The 20466-nt window shown below is 37.8% G+C and overlaps 2 protein-coding genes across 5 annotated transcripts in view; both read left to right on the top strand.

The window, feature by feature from the left end:
• LOC103710566 overlaps positions 1–8364 on the top strand; it is a 28482-nt gene extending 20118 nt beyond the window's left edge. For 2 of the 4 annotated variants that reach the window (XM_039120604.1, XM_039120602.1), the window contains 3 exons: positions 3546–3628; positions 7616–7721; positions 7791–8364. In XM_039120604.1, coding sequence (XP_038976532.1) covers positions 3546–3628; positions 7616–7721; positions 7791–7898 — 297 coding nt within the window. In that variant the 3' untranslated portion in view covers positions 7899–8364. Of the gene's footprint in view, positions 1–3545; positions 3629–7559; positions 7722–7790 lie in introns of those variants that run through there. The other 2 variants (XM_039120603.1, XM_026805983.2) reach the window with 2 other exon arrangements.
• Positions 8365–11892: 3528 nt separating this feature from the next.
• LOC120107361 (probable glutathione S-transferase) lies at positions 11893–12736 on the top strand. Its single transcript, XM_039120605.1, has 2 exons — positions 11893–12243; positions 12392–12736. The coding sequence occupies exons 1-2, from the start codon at positions 11923–11925 to the stop codon at positions 12734–12736; spliced, it is 666 nt and encodes a 221-aa protein (XP_038976533.1). The 5' UTR covers positions 11893–11922.
• The last annotated feature ends 7730 nt before the right edge of the window (positions 12737–20466 follow it).

Below are 20466 nucleotides of genomic sequence, written 5' to 3'. Positions count from 1 at the left end.
AAAACCACGCGCCACGCGGTGGTTTTAAAAACCACAGCGCGTGGCGCTGTGGTTCCCAAAAAAAAAAACGGGCTTTTTTTTTGAAAGAAGTGGCCCGTGGGCCACTTCTTCCTTAAAACCACGCGCGGTGCGTGGTTTTAAAAAAGCCGGGTTTTTTTTTGGGAAGAAGTGGCCTATGGGCCACTTCTTTCAAAAAAAAAGCAGGGTATTTTTTTTTTGGGAACCACAGCGCCACGCGCTGTGGTTTTAAGGAAAAAGTGGCCCGTGGGCCACTTCTTTCAAATAATAAAAAAAAAAGCTGCGGCCTGTCGGCCACAGCTTTTTTTTTTTGATGGGAAAGGAAGTGGCCTCCGGCCACTCCTTTCCATCAAAAATACAAAGAAGTGGCCGAGCCACTTCTTTTCTGATACTTTTGTTTTAAAAAAAGAAGTGGCTCTCGGCCACTTATTTTTTTTGAGTTGACAGCACGAAAGAAGTGGCCTCTCGGCCACTTCTTTCCTTGCTCGTTCGGTTATAAAAACCGAACGGGAGGCTCTGTTAATAACTCCAGAATAACTAAAATCCAGGAATGAGCCTCTGAAGAGTAATCAGAGACGGAAAGATTTGAGAGATAGCCCACAAATTGAGGAGGAGGTCCTGCCCAAAAAATCCAGCGGAGACTATTTAAGGTGCATTTTTTTGTCCTATGTTATTTCATTAATTTTGTTAATAATTTATTTAAAAAAATAGTTTATAAATTACTTAAATAATAAGATAATGCAAAAATTTACTTTATTAGCTTAATTTTTTGATAAGTTGTCCTTTTATGATAAAAATGGAGCTATCAAGAAAAACGAACCCTGCAAAGCGTGATATTGGTTGGTCTTATGGGCAAAGACTTGGAAGTGAGGGGCAACGACACCAGTTTCAATGCAAGTTTTGCGACAAGGTTTTCAAGGGAGGAGGGGTAATCAGGTTGAAGCAACACTTAGCCGGAAATTTCGGTGAGGTTGCTACATGCCCAAATTGTCCTAGTGAGATTCGTGTGCTGATGAGGCAGAATCTCGCTGAGGCCAAAGAAGCGAAGGAGATGGCTTCCAAGAAGAGGGCGGAGGTCGATCGCCAAGCGGCAGAGCCACCTTCTTATCACTCTAGGGAGCCAGAGGAGGTCGAGGATCTAGATGAGGAGGAGGCAGATATTCAGGCGGCCATGCATGCAAGCCTGGATGATCAGTGGCAGCAGGAGGAGGTGGCCAGGCATAGGGCTCGATTTGGGCCCTCTTCATACGAGTCGGGCGGCGGTTCTGGGAGCACTAGAAAAGATCCAGAGTTCTTGAAGATAACTTCAGTCAGGGAGGGCATCGGAAAAGAATGTGGCCGGATTTCATCTATGCTGGGTAGTTTTGGTAGCCGAAAGAAGTCATCTAGAGGAATTCTACAAGAAGCGACAATTCATGATGTAGATCCGCATGCTCTCCCCAGTAGAGATTCAAGGCAGCAGAGGGTAGACACAATGTGGATGAAGGATAAGAAGAAAACTATGTGGCGAGCTATTGGATCCTGATTTCACTTCAGCCACATCCCAGCGAATGTGGCACATAATACATACTACAGATCTACCATTGCCGCCATACAAGCTGCCGGTCCCGGTGTAGCTCCTCCAGGCCCGAAGGACAGATACGGTGAGCTTCTTGACAACAATAAGGAGGAGCTGGAGAATTGGATTGACTCCTACAAGAGCAAGTGGCCCATATATGGGCTAACCATCATGTGCGATGGTTGGACCGGTCCGACCAGGCGGAGCATCATCAACTTCCTGACATACTGTGATGCTAAGACCTTCTTCCACAAGTCGATTGATGCTTCGGCTTATGTGCACAACACCTCGTACATGCTGAAACTTATGGAGGATGTGATTGATCTGGTAGGCGAGGAGAATATCGTGCAGGTCGTCACTGATAATGAGCCGCAATATAAGGCTGCCGGGCAGGTCTTGATGGAGCGGCGGCCGCATATTTTCTGGACCCCATGTGCTGCACATTGTATCGATCTTATGTTGATAGACATTGGAAAGATCCGTAGGGTGCAACAAACGGTGGAGACAGCCCAACGCATTACCAGGTATATTTATAACCATAACTGGGTTTTTTCATTGATGAGAAAGTATGCAGGGGGAGAGATTCTGAGACCAGGAGTCACACGGTTTGCTACCAACTTCATCGCACTTGATAGCATACTCGAGAAGAGAGAAGCCCTACGTCAGATGTTTGCCAGTTCCGAGTGGTATGATAGTAGATATTCTTATGCCGGCACTGAAGGGAGCAAGATAGAAGACTTGGTGACGAAACAGCCAATCTGGCAGCGGGCTACTACAATAGTCAAAGCTATCAAACCGACAACATACGGATACGGATTCTATTATCCACAGCCTCAGCCTGATGAATATGGATATGGTGCATTGGATTTTGCTTCCGCCATATTTGGATGGGCCCCTACACAATCAGAGGACACCTCTCAGAGCCAGAGCGTGAGCGAGAGATCCGACAGTTCTTATAATCTGGCGCGCATTCCTTCTGATTGGGTTGATTTGCCTCCTCCTGATTATACTTATGATCCAGATATCTACGAGAGCCATCGGCGCTCGTCCCGATTTTAGATATCCTAGAGTACTTTAAATGTATGTAAATGATTGTATCTTAATTTGGAGATATTTTATGTGTATGATTTTATCATTTGGAACGGGAGGAAAACATAACATGCAATCATGCATCATATATGTTTCAAATTTCAACCCTAAATTTAAATATAAAAACATCAAAAATCATGAAAAAAGCAATAAAAAAACATCAATTTTTACTTAATTTAAGATCCAACAGAGACAACATTTTAAAAAAAAAATGTCTGGCTCTGCGAACCGGCCGGTACGGTACCGGTACCGACCGGTACGTACCGGTCCGGACGGCCACCGGTACGTCGACCCGGACCGGTACGGCGAACCTTGGGCGGTACGCTTCGGTATGGATGGTACGGGGCTTGTTCCGACTAGAAGGTGTGTTTTGTGTCGGTTTTTTACCGGTACGGGGCGGTATGGCCCGTACAAGGTGGTATGGGGCGGTATGGCAGACTATGGTTAGTTGAGTTTTCCAACCAGTACTTTGAGGCTTCACAGATTCTAGTTAATAAGGTTAGAAATGACTGAAATTCATGCTCGAGGCAAGATATTTATTGTCATGGTAAGATTGCCAACTTTTGTGTTGAAGTGTCCAAACTTTGAGGATTTAATTTGGCATTTATCCATTTTTATTTATTGTATTTTCACTTTCTTTGAACTGTATAGAAGCCTTCAGAGTCTGAACTGCAATGGATATGTCTGTCAGTTATGCATTATAGCTAGCTTTTGGCTAGTTTTTGTTCGGTTGACTTATTGGTTGAATGCTTGAACTTGCTCTTATGTAGATTTGCACATTTTTGTATATGCAATCAGATATGTACATACAAGTTGCTGATTCAGTACTTTGGAAATTAGAATGATTATAATTTTTCCTTGCTGGCTTTTGCTATGTTAGGCTGTTGATGCTGATTCCATTTCGAACCTGAGGAGCGAGCTTGGACACCAGCTAGCTATTAAGAGCCACAATCTAAAACTAAGGTAAGCTTCTATTCTTTGATTCATTATCGTTTTCCAAGTCAAATTAAGCTTGTCCCAGATCAAATTAGTCTTCTCCAAGACCTTTTTGTTTGTTTCTTTCTTTCATTCTTTGTTTCTTTTAAATAAAAAAATGCACTCAACTCAGAGAGCAGGTTAGCATCTTTGAGCTTCCAGCATCCTTAATTTCCTCAGCACTCTAATAGAACTCAGACTCCAACATTATTGGATCCTTAATTTTAGCATCCACATTATTTGATAAGCCCTGAATGCTAATGATTTGCCATGCGGTACGTGCATTAGTTTAATAAATCATGCTTGTTAGTTTAGTTATGAGTAAGGTGTAGGGAGAGACCCATTTCTTTTTAATCTTCATTGGCTGATTGACATGATACCAAATAATTGGGTCTTTGTAGTGTGCGTACAGCTTTATAGAAGGCTAAAAAAATTGAAAGAAGTGTTATACAAAGTGTTTCTCATTTAGATTTTGGCAAATATATGTTAGTGGATGTATGCCTGAAATACAGTAAAGAAACCAAGGTGATCCAAATCCACTGAACAATTGTGAGGGAGTTATTTGGCTTGGATTACTTGGTGGAGATCAGTTATGCTACCCTAAGGTTCTAGTTGGATTGATTTGATAGGGTGTAAAAATAGAGTGATTTGCTTAGGAGAGGAAGAGAGACATTACTCTCTTAGAGAGAGAAGAGGAAAAATTTAAGAGGGTCCCTAGACGTTATGAAATAAATAATATTAGAACACTTGTAAAATCAAAATTTGAAAATCCATAAAATTTAAAATAATCTTAGAAATCAAGAAAAATGAACTAATGAAAAAAAGCCAAAAAATAGTGAACCGGTACCTAACTGTATATGCATACTGAGTGTTGGTGAGGTTCAGTTCGATACTATACTGTACCGGCACCTAACCAGCATGGTTCTTAGTTTGAAGATTACGGACCTTTCCTACCTATTACCTAGGCTTATTTTTTAACTAAATTTAGGCCTTAACCAACTGCCAGTGACACTAACAATGTAAGGAGGGACTATGGTTCAAAATGGATAAATACAATAATTAGATAAATGTAATTTCTAATTAATGCAACCAATTCTAGTCATTTTCATCATTTGTATTCCTCTATCTTGAGGTTGTAAAATATAAAAAAGGTGCATAGGATGCCAACTAACATTGATGAGAATGATTACTAAATTAAAAGAGCACTATTACAATAACAGAATGAGATCGAATAAGAAGTTCCTTGTTATATCATATGATGATGAACTACCAAATGAGGTCATAAAAGTACCATGAAGAAACTTATTTGGAGCTTAAATGAAAGATCACTATTTACATATTATTTGGGGTGACGGAGATTGTCATTGGTGTGAGAAAGGTTCGCAATCTTGGTACTGGATATTATATCGGTACCTTATCCGTTCAGTTTGGTACGGTACGGTACACCTATGCCGAAATAGCTTTTTTACCCAATTGCTTAATTTTTATCTCGATATGCCTCGATATGGACAGATACGCACCTCAGTATGCCTTGGTATGGGGGCAGTATGCCTCGGTACGAGCGGTACGGGGCTTGTACCGACTTGAAGTGGTGTTTCGTACCAGTTCTCTTCTGGTATTGTACGGTATGTCCCGTACTAGGTGGTATAGGGCGGTAGGGCAGTCCTTGGGTGTGAGTATTGGTTAAGTAATTAAAATTTGATGCTGATGGTTTGTCAAAAGAGTTTTGATAAATTTAAATTTTATTTAAAAATAAAATTAAAGAATATTTCTCTTTTGCAAATGATTTATTGGATAAGGTTTTTAATGATGTCTCATCGAACTTGAAAACCTAAAGGATGGGCAATCCGGTTATGAATTGGACACTAATTGAAAATTTTATAATACAGATTAAGGTACAAGTGGCTGAATCATTGCAAGAAGGGAAACCTAACAATGTTTGTAATATTGTTTTCTCAGATCACTTAAAACATAGGAGTAAGGGTTACATGAGATTTGATGAGTCCAATTCATTAAGAGTTAATTAATTTTACATTTAATGACCGCAATTATGATCCCAATCCTGGCCTACATGTGCAGTCTCATGAACTTGTATTGTGATTTAGCTTATTCTGAAACTCATATTCCTACTTAAGCTTGACATTGGGTCCTAGGTGTAGGCTTTGACTTGATGCATTAGCTCATAGTTTATTGTAGGGCACTTATGCTAGGTTAATTGTCCCTTAAACCCAAGAGAGAAATCCTCAAGACATATGTGCTATACTAGATTGAGTAGCATTGGGGGGAGGGGGCGCCTAGCTCTCTTTTCTTAGGGCAAAGAGGGGGCCAACCATAGTCCATTGTATTGCCCCGTAACATCAAATATGCAGCATACCATACTGTACTAAGTGGAAACCGGTATGAAACTCAAGTTTGGATCAATACAAGCCTTATACTGTCTTGTACCGAGGTATACCGCCCCATACCGAGACGTATTGAGATGTGTACCAACCCAAACTTAGGCATGCTAATCTGTATGGAGACGTACTGAGATAAAGTGAGAAAAAATGGTTAGAAGTTGTATTCGTACCGTACCAACCATATTGACTGTATTGTATCGAACCGGAAAGGTACTGGTAGGTTTCCTGGTTCTGCGGGGACCTGGGGGCCAACCCTTAGAGCTCTCTCTCTCACACTCTCACTCCCAATCCTCTTCTTTTTATAGTTCTTTTGGGCATTTACTAAACAAGGATTCAATGCCAATACCCGAGTTGAAGGTCATGCCCCATTTCCTGTGCGTGTTGATTTTGGAGGTTCCCTCAAATTGCATTGATGGGATCAACACAATGAATTAAATTTACAATCACTTGAACTATTGTATATCTTTTGGGAATTTTTGCATGCTACTCTTCAGTCATGTGCACATAATAGTCTTGTTATCTGCTGCATTATACTGCTACCATACTATCAGATCTAGCATCTAGTGTCACCAAGTCTTTGTTGTTGCAAGATGAAGTTAACTGGGAAATAAAAGAGAGCAACAAGCCTACAGCTTGTTAGCATCACCAAGTTTTGTAGTCAGTACTGTGAGACAGTGCAATCAAATTTATGTCTCAGCTAACTGTAAAATTTATGGGAATAGAAGAAAAGGGAGAAGAAAGAAAAGAGAGGGAAAATTGAAAAAAAGAGTTGATGTGCAGTCCACTCTATCCATGTGTCTCCTCAGAACTGTATTAATAATTGTCATCATCAAGAGGGGGATGAAAAGGGTAAAATGCCATCAGAAGTGCAATTTCTCATTGCTGGTATAAAGTGAATAACAAAGGGAATATAGTTTGTTCATGTTGATTGATTGCATAGACATAAGGACCCTCTAGTTCTGACTGAAGCAACTTTTATGTTGAGGGATTTTTTCACTAATGAGAAGGGAGATTGTTCTTTTCAAGGGGGACATTTATCAGGGCCTAATGTGGTATATATGGTAGAATCTCTCAAGGTCTTTGGATGATGAATGTTGTTGGGGTTGACACAAGTTCAGTTCTTCAACATGATGTTACTGGTTTCTTTAATCAGATTTGGAAGAATTATCTTTATGATAATCATCAGAAGGTATCAGACTAAACATTGGAAGCATGACACCTTTTACAGTGACAGAGTTTTCTTCTAAAGGAATTGGGAGTCATGCTCGTTTCCTTTAAAGTTTAAACTGTCATCACTTGTCACTCATTTTCAAGACTTATTCATAACTATTGCTTACAAATTTTGGAGTCTTAACATTTTCTTTTAATATTCCGGTACCTAGAAAGTGTTACTATTGCACATATGCTGTGGTTTTTTGTAGTGACTTTGCATCCTCAAATATCTAATCCTAAAGCTTAATTTCCATGAAAACTACTTTTTCAGTTTGGCCTCTGCAACTTGTGTCCTTCATGCATTTCAGGTCATGGGCCTCAGTATACTTTTAAGGCCTTGTTATTACTCGACTTTTATTTCCAGGGGTATTGGAGCTGTAGTGTACAAAGTTCCAGAGATTGGAGATGATCAAATGCTAAAAGTAAGCATCAGAAGTGTGGATGCCGAGGACACAACACCCATCTCTCAGGTTGTACATTGTGTAGATTAAGATACATGATGTGGAAGCAAATTCATATTAGTTATTTTTTATATCCAGGAATATGGAGGTGGTGGTCACCGGAATGCAAGTTCCTTCATGCTAAGAGCTGTAGAATTCGAGACATGGAAAGTGCAAACTGAACCTCCTATTCAGGCAAATGATTGAATGCTTGTCCTTTGGTTCAGTCATTCCACAATCCAGTATGCAAGCAGGGGTGATTTATGCATTTGGCTTGCATGGTGGCTCGCAGCACTCTGTTGTAAATTGTTCCATTTCATAGAAGGAAATTTATCATTTTTATGTTCAAGCATGGCTGACAAATTGGCAGATGCTTCCTTGCAGTCCCACATACAAGTGATTGATAGTTGTGCTTATGTAAGACGAGCAATGTAATATCAGTTCACGATAGACTAGATTTGCTCCATGGTAATCTAGTCTAGGACTGCCTGATGGGTTCGCTTGTAGACCCAGATGCAGGTTGGGAATTTAGACACGTTAATGGGTGTTTGGGCTGAATTTTTAGATTCGGTAAGTTATTTGTTCTCAGATTTAATTGTATTGAACCAAATACCACTGGATATTTTGTACTATGGATTCAAATTATTTTAAGCCTTCACTTATGGTCCCTTAGCCTCTGCCTGTGTAGGGCATAGCGTTTTGTGATAAAAGTACCCTCAAATCTCCTAAGTGAGCAAAAGGAGAAGCCACTGTGGGAGTGCATTGATTAGATGGTATATGGCAGACATCAATGCCCCCTATTATGATAATAGCCATCCATGTTTCCTCTTATGTATACTGCAAGATTGTAACTCTAATGTTTTATAGTTGCTTAAGATTTAATGGTTGCCTTTTCCTTGCATTTTAGCTTCCTAAGCATTTTATTGAGGCATCCATATCCGGAATAATTTTACCATTATTTTTTTTTCAATTATAGTCATTACCTAATATCAGACACTAGGGTTCAACTCCGGCCTTCATGAGCCGGGGGAATTTGGAGCCTCAGCCTTTGTTACCTGGAAAAGGATTTGGGGGAGGGGAATAAATCTCATATTAGGTAATGAATTTGACATACAGTTCCAATGTAAATATCAAGCTTACTGTGCAGCGGTATTTTGGAATTTCTGCCTTGTGGTTGATGCATATTTATTTTACGCTCTAGCATGGGAAATTCTATGATACATTTGACTTCAATGATTCTAGTGACGGAAAACAAAGAGAAGCTGCAATGTGTCCCATTATGAGAGAAGAAATACGAGATATGGAGAATTGTCAGAGAAGTACTTGTTTGTGTTTGTTTTAGTTCTTGGAGTCTTAGAAGTTTGGTAACAATGCTTGCACTTATTTGACTCTATGGGTGATTGTCACGCCCCGACGTGAGTTCACGAACCGAGGGTCGTGACAATTATTGCATACTCATAAGAAACTCTGCCCACAAGCATAAAGGACATCTCAACGTAATTTCATAAATATGCAGCAAAACAATATAAATAATAATATACAAATTTTATTTTAATAATTAGCTCAACATTGAAATGTATCACGATTTTAACAATATCCTAGGATAGTACATTAATTTAAATAAATTCTATTCTAAAATAACTTGTGTCAAAGTTGTGCTAGCTCTCCCATATTGAAAAATCCCAATAGGCTAGCTCTTCGAATCTGTGAAAAAAAAATAAAAAATTGTATAATGAGTTAAACAACCCAGTGAGCAATAGCAACTTTAGTTAAATAAATCAGGCAATCAAATAGATAATAATTTACAGAAAATAAGTATATATGTAGTATTAATATACGAATCAAATCTTTCTAAAAATATTAAATTCTATTCATGGATTCAAATTCTTTCAAATATTCAATTTATCTTATCGATCCTGAGCTATGACCATATCATCCTATGACAGAGTCATAACACCGACTAATCTTCTTCCAATGAGTTGTGCATCATGTTGCAGCAAAGTCATTTAGGATCACTGGTCTACTGGCGGTATGTCATTGATTATCTTGGACACAATCTTTAAGATAATTCATATGCCAACATATTAGTCCCCATTAGCAGAGTCCTCAACATAGCCAATCGAAATTCAAATAGTTTTTGATTTCATATTTCAGTTCTACAATCTTGAGGGTCAAAATCAATCAATTAGGTCCATAATAAAATCATATATCATCATAATATTTTATAATAATATATTACATAATAAGATACTATCCATCAAATTCATGCATCATGAATAATACCACAATGTACCAAAAAAAATACCACTCAAAGTCATGAATATAATAATTTAATGATTGCTAATAAATTTTAAAAAAAATAAAATATTATTTATCTTGCGAACGCAATCCAGCTAACATATCTAATTAATCTCAAAAAAAATTTTATAGCCTAATATCAAAAAATTATATTTTTTATTAAAATTTCATCATATTTAATTTTTTTTACTAAAAATATTAAATTATAACACTCTCACAAGGCTAACCAAGTGGGAATGCCCAACACCCGGTCGAAACGATCAAAGTGAAATTCATCAAATCATGCCATGACTAGAACACAAATAGTTCAACAAAGATAGAGGCAATCAAATCTAATAGTGTGTGATAGAAGCTAGGATGGGTGCTGACACACCGCTCGACGATCCTAGATCAGAACCTTTCACCTAGGTTGTTCCATAAATCACTAAGACTCATACTTATAGGGTCCAATCAAAGTGGAGTTCATCATATCATACTTGCATTAGAATATAGAGATTTCAGTAGAGATCAAGGTGACCAATTCTAACAATATCCAAAAAGAGCTAAGGTGGGGGCTGGCGTGCCACCCACCAGTCATAGATTAGGGCCCTTCACCAGAGTGGATCCATAATCATGAAGAGAGGTGCTATGCTAGACTTAATATCTCTATAGAGAGAGTAGACAGACAGTCCAAGTAGAGAGAGAAAGTCCAATAAAGAGAGAATCAAAAGAGAGAGAAAATGGAGAAGAGAAAAAAAAAGAGAGAAGAAGCTTCTCTCTCCAACCAAGGAAGAGGAAGGGAAGAAGGTGGCTGCAAGTGGTGCCTGGGATCAGGCACCCACGACTGGCCAACAAGTGGCCAGCGGTCGGCAGTGACTGGCAGCCAATACTGCCTATGACTATAAAAAATAGGGGTTCTGACCCCCTTAACCCATGGAACAGAGGCATCCCGACGGTAGAAAACTCCGGCCATGGCTTCCGTCCACTATGAGGAACTGGACGAAGGCCTCGGTGACAAGCGTCGTCAGCAAAACCAATTGAAAACAAGCGAAACATGGGTTTGTTTACCAAAATAGGGGAAATAGGGCATTGCTCTTTTCCCACCAAAAATTTAGCAATCACCGGCCGGAATCCCTGATCCATAAACTCGAAAAGAAGTGGAGAAATGATTAATCAAAGAATTTTGGCTCTCACCTGGCCTCCCGCAATACTTAGCCATGACAATAGTGCTGATAATGATTGATGATTGCGGAAGGAATTGGAGAAGAATTTGGTGATTAAACTTCGATTGGGGTTGGTTCTCCGGTGAGGGAGGATGGGGAGGATAGGAGGAGCTCTAAATAGAGCTTGGTTGCGACCGGAATTCGACTTGGAGTGGAATTCCATCCGACGAACTTAGGAGAAAGAAGACTCTCATCAGGAGTCCTCTTTCCTCCTTCGCACGTGCTGTGCTATGCTATGCAGGTGCGTCTCTTTTTTTTTTGGGCGGTCAAATGGATCTGGCCAGTACATAATTAGGCCCTAAAAACGGCCTGGGTATCACAATGATTCTTTTCCTTCTTTCTCTGTAATCTGTAGTCTGGTGCACCTAGACTTGCAGTCTACTCCTAATGCAGGACTCATTTATGTCCATCGGGATTAATTCAGATGACGAGCTTATCTAACTTCTGGCTTCAAAAATTGCTTTTATACAAGTGCTTTACCTCAAGTAATTTTCTTTTTTCGCGAATATTTTACTCCAGACGATCAAAGACTCCCAACTTCCAAAGGGACAAGAAGATGCGTTCAAAAACCTTTGGCTTGGGATGATTCCAAGGGGAACGGAACAGCAGGGCTTTGAAGTTGTCGTCCATGCATTGATCTTATCATTGGGTTGACAACGGCACATTTTCCTATAAAAGCATCGATCCATATTCCTGCACTCACCAACATAGAGAAGAAAAGAGATAGAAAGATGTCGAAGAAGGACGAGGTCGTAGTCCTGGACTTCTGGGTGAGCCCTTTTGCAATGAGGGTGAAGATAGCATTAGAGGAGAAAGGCATCAAGTTTGAGGCACGCGAAGAGGACTTGCTTGGAAACAAAAGTGAGCTACTACTGCAATCAAATCCAATCTACAAGAAGGTGCCCGTCTTGCTACACAATGGCAAGCCACTCTGCGAATCCCTGGTCATCCTCAACTACGTCGATGAGACGTGGCCTTCACCACCCTTACTTCCCACGAGCCCTTATGAGCGATCGGTGGCCAAGTTTTGGGCAGACTTTGTGGACAAGAAGGTTAGCCTCTAGTTTCTAATTTACAAGATTTACACTCTCATCACCCTATACTATAACTTTTAGTCCTAGTTGACTAAAAATCAAATACTAATGGTTAAGAAACTACGTGCTAAGTTCCGGTCATATTAACTTTGGTCAAAATCTGCAGATATTTGAGGGGGGAAGCAAGATATGGAAAAGCAAAGGCGAGGCGTTAGAGGTGGCAAAGAAAGAGTTTGAAGAGTGTTTAAAGCTGTTGGAGGGAGCCCTTGGGGAGAAAGAATACTTTGCAGGGAACGGATTTGGGTTTGTGGACATCGTCCTCATTCCTCACATCTCTTGGTTTTATGGCTATGAGCAATTCGGGGGCTTCAAAGTAGAGGAACAGTGCCCCAAACTCGGTGCCTGGATGAAGAGATGCTTGGGAAGGGAATCTGTTGCCAAAGTGCTTCCTGACCCGGCAAAGGTTCAAGAGTTCATCTGCAAGTTGAGGAAGATGCATGGGATTGAGTAGATAACCTGCCACGATAGGCTCATTTGTTTTCTGCTCGGTTGGTGGTGTTTCTTTTAATTTGCTTCCTCTCTTTCCTCCTTTTCTTCTCTCCTGCATGAGAAGAAAAGAGAATAAAAGGTGTACCATTTTCCTATAAATGATAATCTCATATGTCTTGCTTCCGTACTTTTTTTTATAAATTTTACGGCTGCAATTAGCTTTCTCCACGGGTTCTCTTTTCCAGATTCCACAACACCATCGTCTTCTCCGCTGACTACTGCTCACAAGGATTGCAAGCCCACAGAGTGCTGCTGTCAATTAGGTGAGGCTATTGTCCACTATTTGGTAGCACAAATTTTGTGAGGATCCACACAGACGTGTGTACATCAGCTATACATTAGATAGATTTTGGATATTTATATAGGATCAAAAAATTTAAACAACATCTTCTGGTTAGCTTTTTTAGGTGACACACTAAGATGTTAGAAATGATATATAAGAGCAAGCTCAAGTTGTGGCCTATATGGACTAGAGAATACGGTAGCATAGGCCTATTTTGGTTGTAGTAGTTATGATTAGATTTCAATAAATTTGGTATCTTGGCCTAGCGAGAATGCTAGAGTTAGCCTTTTGAATTTGGTTGTGATACTTATAATTGGACTTCAATTAATTTAGCCTGCTTGCCTGGTGAAAACAATAGAACTAGCTTTTTTGGATGAAGTTGTGGGTCGTGACGAGGCCTAAAGTGATGAAAGGTGTCACAGAGCCTTGCGCATGTCATTGAATATAAGGTCATGGGAATCCAACTTTCTAAGGACTTATGCGGATAAACAAAAGTTTGTTTTCTGAAATCCCATTTACCCTTTCCTGGCTTAATTATTCTAAATTCCCGTTAGAATATTTAATTAATCCTTCCTCCCACTACAATTGATTCGTATAGCTGGGCTGGGATCTCGGCCATTGCTTGATAACTTGAGAGCATCAAAGTGGATGAGTTCCACAAGGTTAAAACAAAGCAGGAAAGCAAGAGGTTTGATAGAACAAGGAATCATGGCGGGGAGCTAATTAGGACTCTCAGGAAGAAGTCAAGGTTTTCTGAGGTTTATAACCGGTTGATACATCAAATACCAATTTCATCATCTAAAGCAATGGCCAAAATCAAGTGTTCATAAAAAAATGCCATAAATAAAAACATGGCTGAAGTAAAATTCTATCTTATTTACTCTCCCTTGGTAAAACAGATGGTAGCACTTGCCATATGATAGTAATATCATCTATTACTAATGGAATATCTACATTTACCCTTATAATGTCCATTCATCTCTATTATTATAACAGAAACCTCGCCGAGGCTTTGTTGGAATTTCGGCGCAAATATTTAGTCCACCGACAAATCTATATAATATAATAAAAAAATTAGTCTTTCCAATAGGAGTTGCATATTATGTTGCTATGTGTACATAGGGGTATCAGATAATGTTGCCAAGTATACCTGGCTTAACCTCAAACAATACTAATTTAAGTATAAATAAAAAGTACTCATAATCACAAACAGTTTGGAAAAAGTTAAGAGAATATAGGGATGATATAGGATCTTCATAAGTTTATTACCACGACACTCAACCTAAAACAATGCTCATTTAAGGGTTATAGAAGGTACTCAGGATCACGAAGAATTAGGAAAGAGGTCAGAGAATGTAACCACATTCAAAGCCTTTGAAAATCAATTTCAATCATACACTGCCACACCAGCAAGTAGATAGGAGTGTGTATAAGCTATGCATGAGTATATTAGCAATTAAACGTGTACGAGAATAATCATCAATCATTAATATACAATGCTCATTGTAGGGTTAATAAAAGGTACTCAGGACCATGAAGAGTTACGAAAGAGTTAAAAGAGAACATAGGGATTATATACGATCTTTCATAAGTTTACCCCCCTGACACTCAACTTCAAACAATGCTCATTTAAGGGTTAATACAAGGTACTCAGGACCATGAAGAGTCAGGAAAGAGGTGCATATAGCCTGTGCATGAGCACATTAGTGAGTCGAGGCGTACATACCAAATCCTATGCATTTGTGCAAGTCTACAGCTAGTTAAGATTAAAAGCCCAATCAGAACTTCAAACATGTGCAGGTTATGAATGACAATTGGCGCAGCCTGCCATCTTATTCTTCCTTGTGACTACATGCCATCCTTTACCCTAAAGGCAACTCCATCCCCTCTCCTCCAATCTCAACTTTTATTACAGCTTAGAATCATGCACAATCTCACTTATTATACTATATATGATATTGAATATCACAGCTACCACATATTGCATGCACAATCTTGGTATATCAACTTATATCAATCTCCAAAAATCATGGGATCTAATTATCATATTCAAATTTAGTATTTATACCAAATTATAGGATTTTGCTATAGTATTATACTATATCTGGTCCCTAGTATCTTTCCTATAATTATAGAATTTTATTATTGTATTCTACTATATCTGGGGGCTTAACTTGTACATAAAGCACACCAGTGTTATGAATAGTATAAGCAATTCAAATCATATTTTTAATACAAATTTCTCATAATATTAGAATGGATTTTTTCTTGATCGATCAACCCCTTTTTCTTGTTCTCCTATCATATTTCTAATACAAATTTCTCATGCTATCAAAGTGGATTTTTTTCTTGATCAATCAATCCCTCTTTCTTGTTCTCCTATCATCCTCCCGATATTTGTTTTCTTTGGCCCTCTATTCTCCATTTGATAATCATGGCTACTTCTACAGTTCTACTGTTATTTCTAATCCTAGTGTTGATATAACACCACCGTTCTTTCTCCACCACTCAAATAACCCAGGCATGGTCCTAGTCTTTTAAGTCCTCACTGGTGACAATTATCCTCTATGGAGGTATGCCATGAAGACTACTTTCTTAGCCAAGAATAAAATTAGTTTTATTGATGGCTCGCTTGAGAAGCCTGACAAAAGTTCAGCAATACTATATGCATGGTAATGTTGCAACACCATGGTGCTTTTCTAGATTTGGAATACAATGTAAAAAGATCTGTGAGCAGCATAGTCTATTTTGAAACTTCAAAAGAAGCATGGAAAGATCTGGAGGAACACTTTTCTTATAATAAGGCTGCCCAAATTTATCATATCAGGCGAGATATCTTAATGCATTTTTAAGATCAATCTTCTGTTGCTTCTTATTTTACCATACTTAAAACATACCATGATGAAATCAATGATCTATGTCCACTTTCTACTTACACCTATGGTACAATGAACGAGTTGAACTAGATCTCTCAAGATAAAAGGTTTTTCAATTTCTTATGCGGTTCAATGACTCCTTTTCCATCGTTCAGAACTTAAATACTCACCATGAAGACACTACCTACATTAAGTAAAAATTTCTCTTATTTTGTAAAAGGAGAAACAAAAAATACCCCAAGTCAAATTGATGTGATCTCTTAAAGGCATGAAGTTTTAATAAACATAATTCTAGTCACTTCGATAACCAATGAAGAGGTCGTGGTTGTAGAGTCGTGGCGTTCATGGCAATACAAAATGATCACGCTATGATTACTGCAATAATCTTGATCACACATGTGATATTTGTTACAAATTATATGGCTGCCCGAACCATCGTGGAGAAACTAAAAACTCCTACTCATGCTGCAAATCATGTTGCTAATGGTGAAAATCTTCTTTGGCCCATCTATTATGCCCCAACGCATTGCTAAAGTTGTATGTCCAATTGCTATCCATATTAAATATTGACAAAACCACCACTTTCATCAACATGACATATATTCTTTCCAACTCACTAACATATGACATGGGTAATTGATACAAGTGCTTCTAACCACATGGTCTCCGACTCTAATAATTTTTTTATTACTTGAATCTTTATCAACTCATCAATCCATTAAACTACCTATTGAAGATACAGTTCAAATAGCACAAAAAACTATTAAAATATTTCCTTTTCTTGAGTTAAAAAATATTCTTTGCATATTCACTTTTAATTTAAATTTATCATCCATTAGTAAGGTTACTAAAACATTATAATTGTGTTGCCACATTTTTTTTCCTAACTTCTGTATTTTGTAAAACGAGAAAATTGATTGATCTACGTAAAAAAAAAGTCCAGTTTCTCCTACTTCTATAGCTTGTCCTAGATTCAATTAGTTCAATAACAATAACTAAACTACCCGTATTATGGTTGAAATTTTTTAGTGGAAATAGGATGGAGCTTAGTACAGGCGTTTTTTATCCTTTCTCCCTGGGAAGTCTTGTAGCGTCGTCCACAAGAACAATATTTGAGTAACATACCTTTTAGGTATAACATAAACATGAATTGTCCCATTCTCCTGAAATACCGAGAGATATACGATGTATCCAAACAAGCCCTAAAGGGCTATCGCATTCCTACCCGATTATTCATCAAGCAGACCCAAATTGGAATCAGTAATCGATTGCAGATATCTGGAATGAGATAGATGCAATGCTAATACTGAAAACAGATTCCTGCAAAGGTACAAACTGATGTTTTAGCAAAATTCTCATATTAAACAGAAACAAGGATTAAGAATTTCCTAAGGAAAATGTAATTAAAAAAGAGTGTAAAGCCCTAAAAGGGTCAATTGCATTCCTATCCATTATTAATCAAGCAGACCCAATAACTCAGTTCAATCACCACTTAAATTGAATCAAGTTAATCATTGCAAACATTAGGAATGAGATAAAGATGCAATGGAAATACTGAAAACAGATTCCTCCACGGGCACAAACTGATGTTTTAGCAAAATTCTCATATTAAAAAGAAACAAGGATCAAGTTTTCCTAAGGAAGATATAATGAAAAAGAGTGCCATTATCTTTAGACTAAATGCTTCTTGTGCTCATTCCAGATGGCAGACAAAACACTCCAACTACCTATATAATTGCATCAAAGTTTTGGCTGAATCATGGATCAGCAATTGTCACTTCAACCTCCACACCAGGCTCAATGGTGATTGAGGTGATCTGCTTCACCACTTCAGGTGAGCTAATAAGATCAATCACCCTCTTGTGTACGCGAAGCTCAAACCGATCCCATGTGTTGGTTCCTGGAAAAAATAAGACAACCATTATAAGCCCGAGGATTCATTAGCAAATTGCATGGTAGCTTGCATCTTTATCAGGTTTTTTTACAATTGTGATTATAGGAAACCGATATCCTAAAATCGGGTTCTCCAGCAATAGAGACAATACTAAACGACCTTTGCGTCCAACTATCCCCCCTTGGGAAAAAAAAGGGTCTTGGTGTCCATGTCATGTATTTGCTCATTTCTTAAGGAGTAAAAAAAATACCTCATTCTCCATTAAACAATAAAAACAACCAGGATGAAAATACCAAAAGAACCAAGGTACCAACTTATCTTGCTCGCAAATGAAAGAGAAAAATATTACAATAAAAAAGAAAACGGCTCTCTACCATTTTTAGGACCAAGTTAAGATATTGAGGGATTACATAATTGCAGCTAGTTTAAGAGTGGTTGAGAGAAAATTCACAGAGCAGAAACTCTAAGGTTAATACTAATAGTTATTATAACTTTAATTCCGAACAAAATGAAAATTTATGTTAAATAAGAAAAATGAAAAACAAGAAGGCATAACAATGAAAATGAGAGAGAGAGAGAGAGAGAGCAGAACTATACGGTTCTGCAATGATAATTGAATGGTGAAAAACAAAAGATATTATTTCCTTGAATCTAATAAATATATATTTATCCTTGTGATATTTGTTTTAACAGTTTTTGACAAGTACCGTAGATAAATAATCAATATGTAATTTCAATTGAGTTAAATATACACATCTTCCCAATGTTAAGTTCCCCAATGTTAAGTTCCTTCTCAAGAGTAGAATGTTCTCCATGGACTCCGAACCTTAATCCCATCTATAAAGTTCCTCTGGTAAGAATTAGGTTTTCTCCCAACAGTACAAAATTTAAACCTTGCTCTACACACAAACCTCCTCCTCAATTCAGAGTGTAATATCTTACAACTTGCATTGAGTTACTCCCAGCTTAGTTGATAGTTATTTGTTTAGGCATTTAAGATTATACAGTTGCATGGACTCTGAACCTTAATTCCATTTATCAAGTTCCTCTGGTAAGAATTAGATTTTCTCCCAACAGTGCAAAATTTAAACCTTGCTTTACACACAAACCTCCTCAATTCAGAATGTAATATCTTACAACTTGCATTAAGCTACTCTCAGCTTAGTTGATAGTTATCTGTTTAGGCTTTTAAGATTATACAGTTGCATGGAGAAAGCATGTTTTGCACATTGCAACAAACAGACATATGATGGAAATCACAATAATGAAAGATTGCTTAGCACCAACATTACAATAGGTCAAAATTTGAGAAAAATTCTAGATTTTTGTTTAGCAGAAATTGCAAAATTGCAATCATGATAGACAAGTAGTAAATTGAAAAAGAAGAAAGCTTGGAAGCATCTGGAAGCAAGATTTGGAAAAAAAACAGAACTATTGAGGCAGACTTGTTGGTCCAATTGGACTAAATCTAGTAAGTTGTTTTCTAAAATCTTACAGAAAGCTTTATCTAGATCAATATACATGCATATCATTTATTTATTCTTCCATAGAAATCAGGTCCTCGCTAAAAAGTACTTTCCTGAACAATTCAACAACTGCCTTTGAAATTCAAACATAATGCATTTCCCAAACTATAATTTATAATTTTTAAGGAATTGCAGGTTGCAAAGCATAACTACTTTGGCATTGGTGCTCATTATTTTTAGAAATTGCTTGAATAATACGAAAACATGGAAAGTTTCTTAAATTTTGAGGCACATATATCAAGTACCTAGCTTTCTAAAAACTGTATGATATCAAAATTGTTTCTGAAGCTGCTTGTTTCATAAGAAACAAAATGCATTGTTATCTTAGCAATACCATGTAGTATGAATCCCACAGCTTCAGGGCATACCATCAGGCAACGGCGATATGCTTTGTCCAATTAGTGCATTGAACAACATTTTCATATACCACTCATGTGAAACCAGTAATATAGAAGAGTACAAACAATAATATCACAACAGTTTATGCTGCATGTTTGCTATTTTTAATATCCTAATTTACTTGCTTTTAAACATAGCTATATAAATTTAACCTTGAATACAAAAACAAGGGGGCTAGAACATGAATCAAAAGGAAGCTCCCAAATGATAACTCATGCAGAGTCAACATGTTAAAGTAAAAAAAAAATAGCAGCAAGAATAATTCCCTTTCCAAGAACAAGTTCTTTGCTATAAAAAGTTTTTGATCCATAATCTCATGTTTACAGACAACAATTGTACTTAATTGCTGTTCATTCTGATTGTTTCAAGAAAAGAAAAATATTACTTGCACGAAAGATATTTTGGTCTTACTTGCATTGGATCATCAAAGAACCCTCTAGTGCATCCCACTATGTACACTTTGCTTTAACCTATCTGGAAGCATCCACTCTATTTGATTCAACATCCAAATAATGTTTTGTTACTATCAACTACTTTCTATTGCATTTCCAAGTTGAGATTTACCATCATATTTTTATGCATAGTCCAGCATGTACTTAGTCCAGTTTGGTTAGCAAAATCTATCTAAAGTTTGGATCCCTCATTTGCTCTGCATGGTCTGCAAGGTCAAGGGGAACATGATAAAGAATCATTCCAGTATCCAATACCATTCCA

Source organism: Phoenix dactylifera, unplaced genomic scaffold (genome assembly GCF_009389715.1).
Source record: "Phoenix dactylifera cultivar Barhee BC4 unplaced genomic scaffold, palm_55x_up_171113_PBpolish2nd_filt_p 000840F, whole genome shotgun sequence".
NCBI classification, from domain to species: domain Eukaryota; kingdom Viridiplantae; phylum Streptophyta; class Magnoliopsida; order Arecales; family Arecaceae; genus Phoenix; species Phoenix dactylifera.
The sequence above is the reverse complement of the archived record's forward strand: the minus strand, read 5'-3'. Positions and strand labels throughout refer to the sequence as shown.

Bases quoted from the DNA above. Each gene is read 5' to 3' on its own strand.
- LOC120107361 (XM_039120605.1), top strand. From the start codon at position 11,923: ATGTCGAAGAAGGACGAGGTCGTAGTCCTGGACTTCTGGGTGAGCCCT. The intron at 12,244-12,391 runs GTTAGCCTCTAG...CAAAATCTGCAG, and splicing joins CAGACTTTGTGGACAAGAAG to ATATTTGAGGGGGGAAGCAA.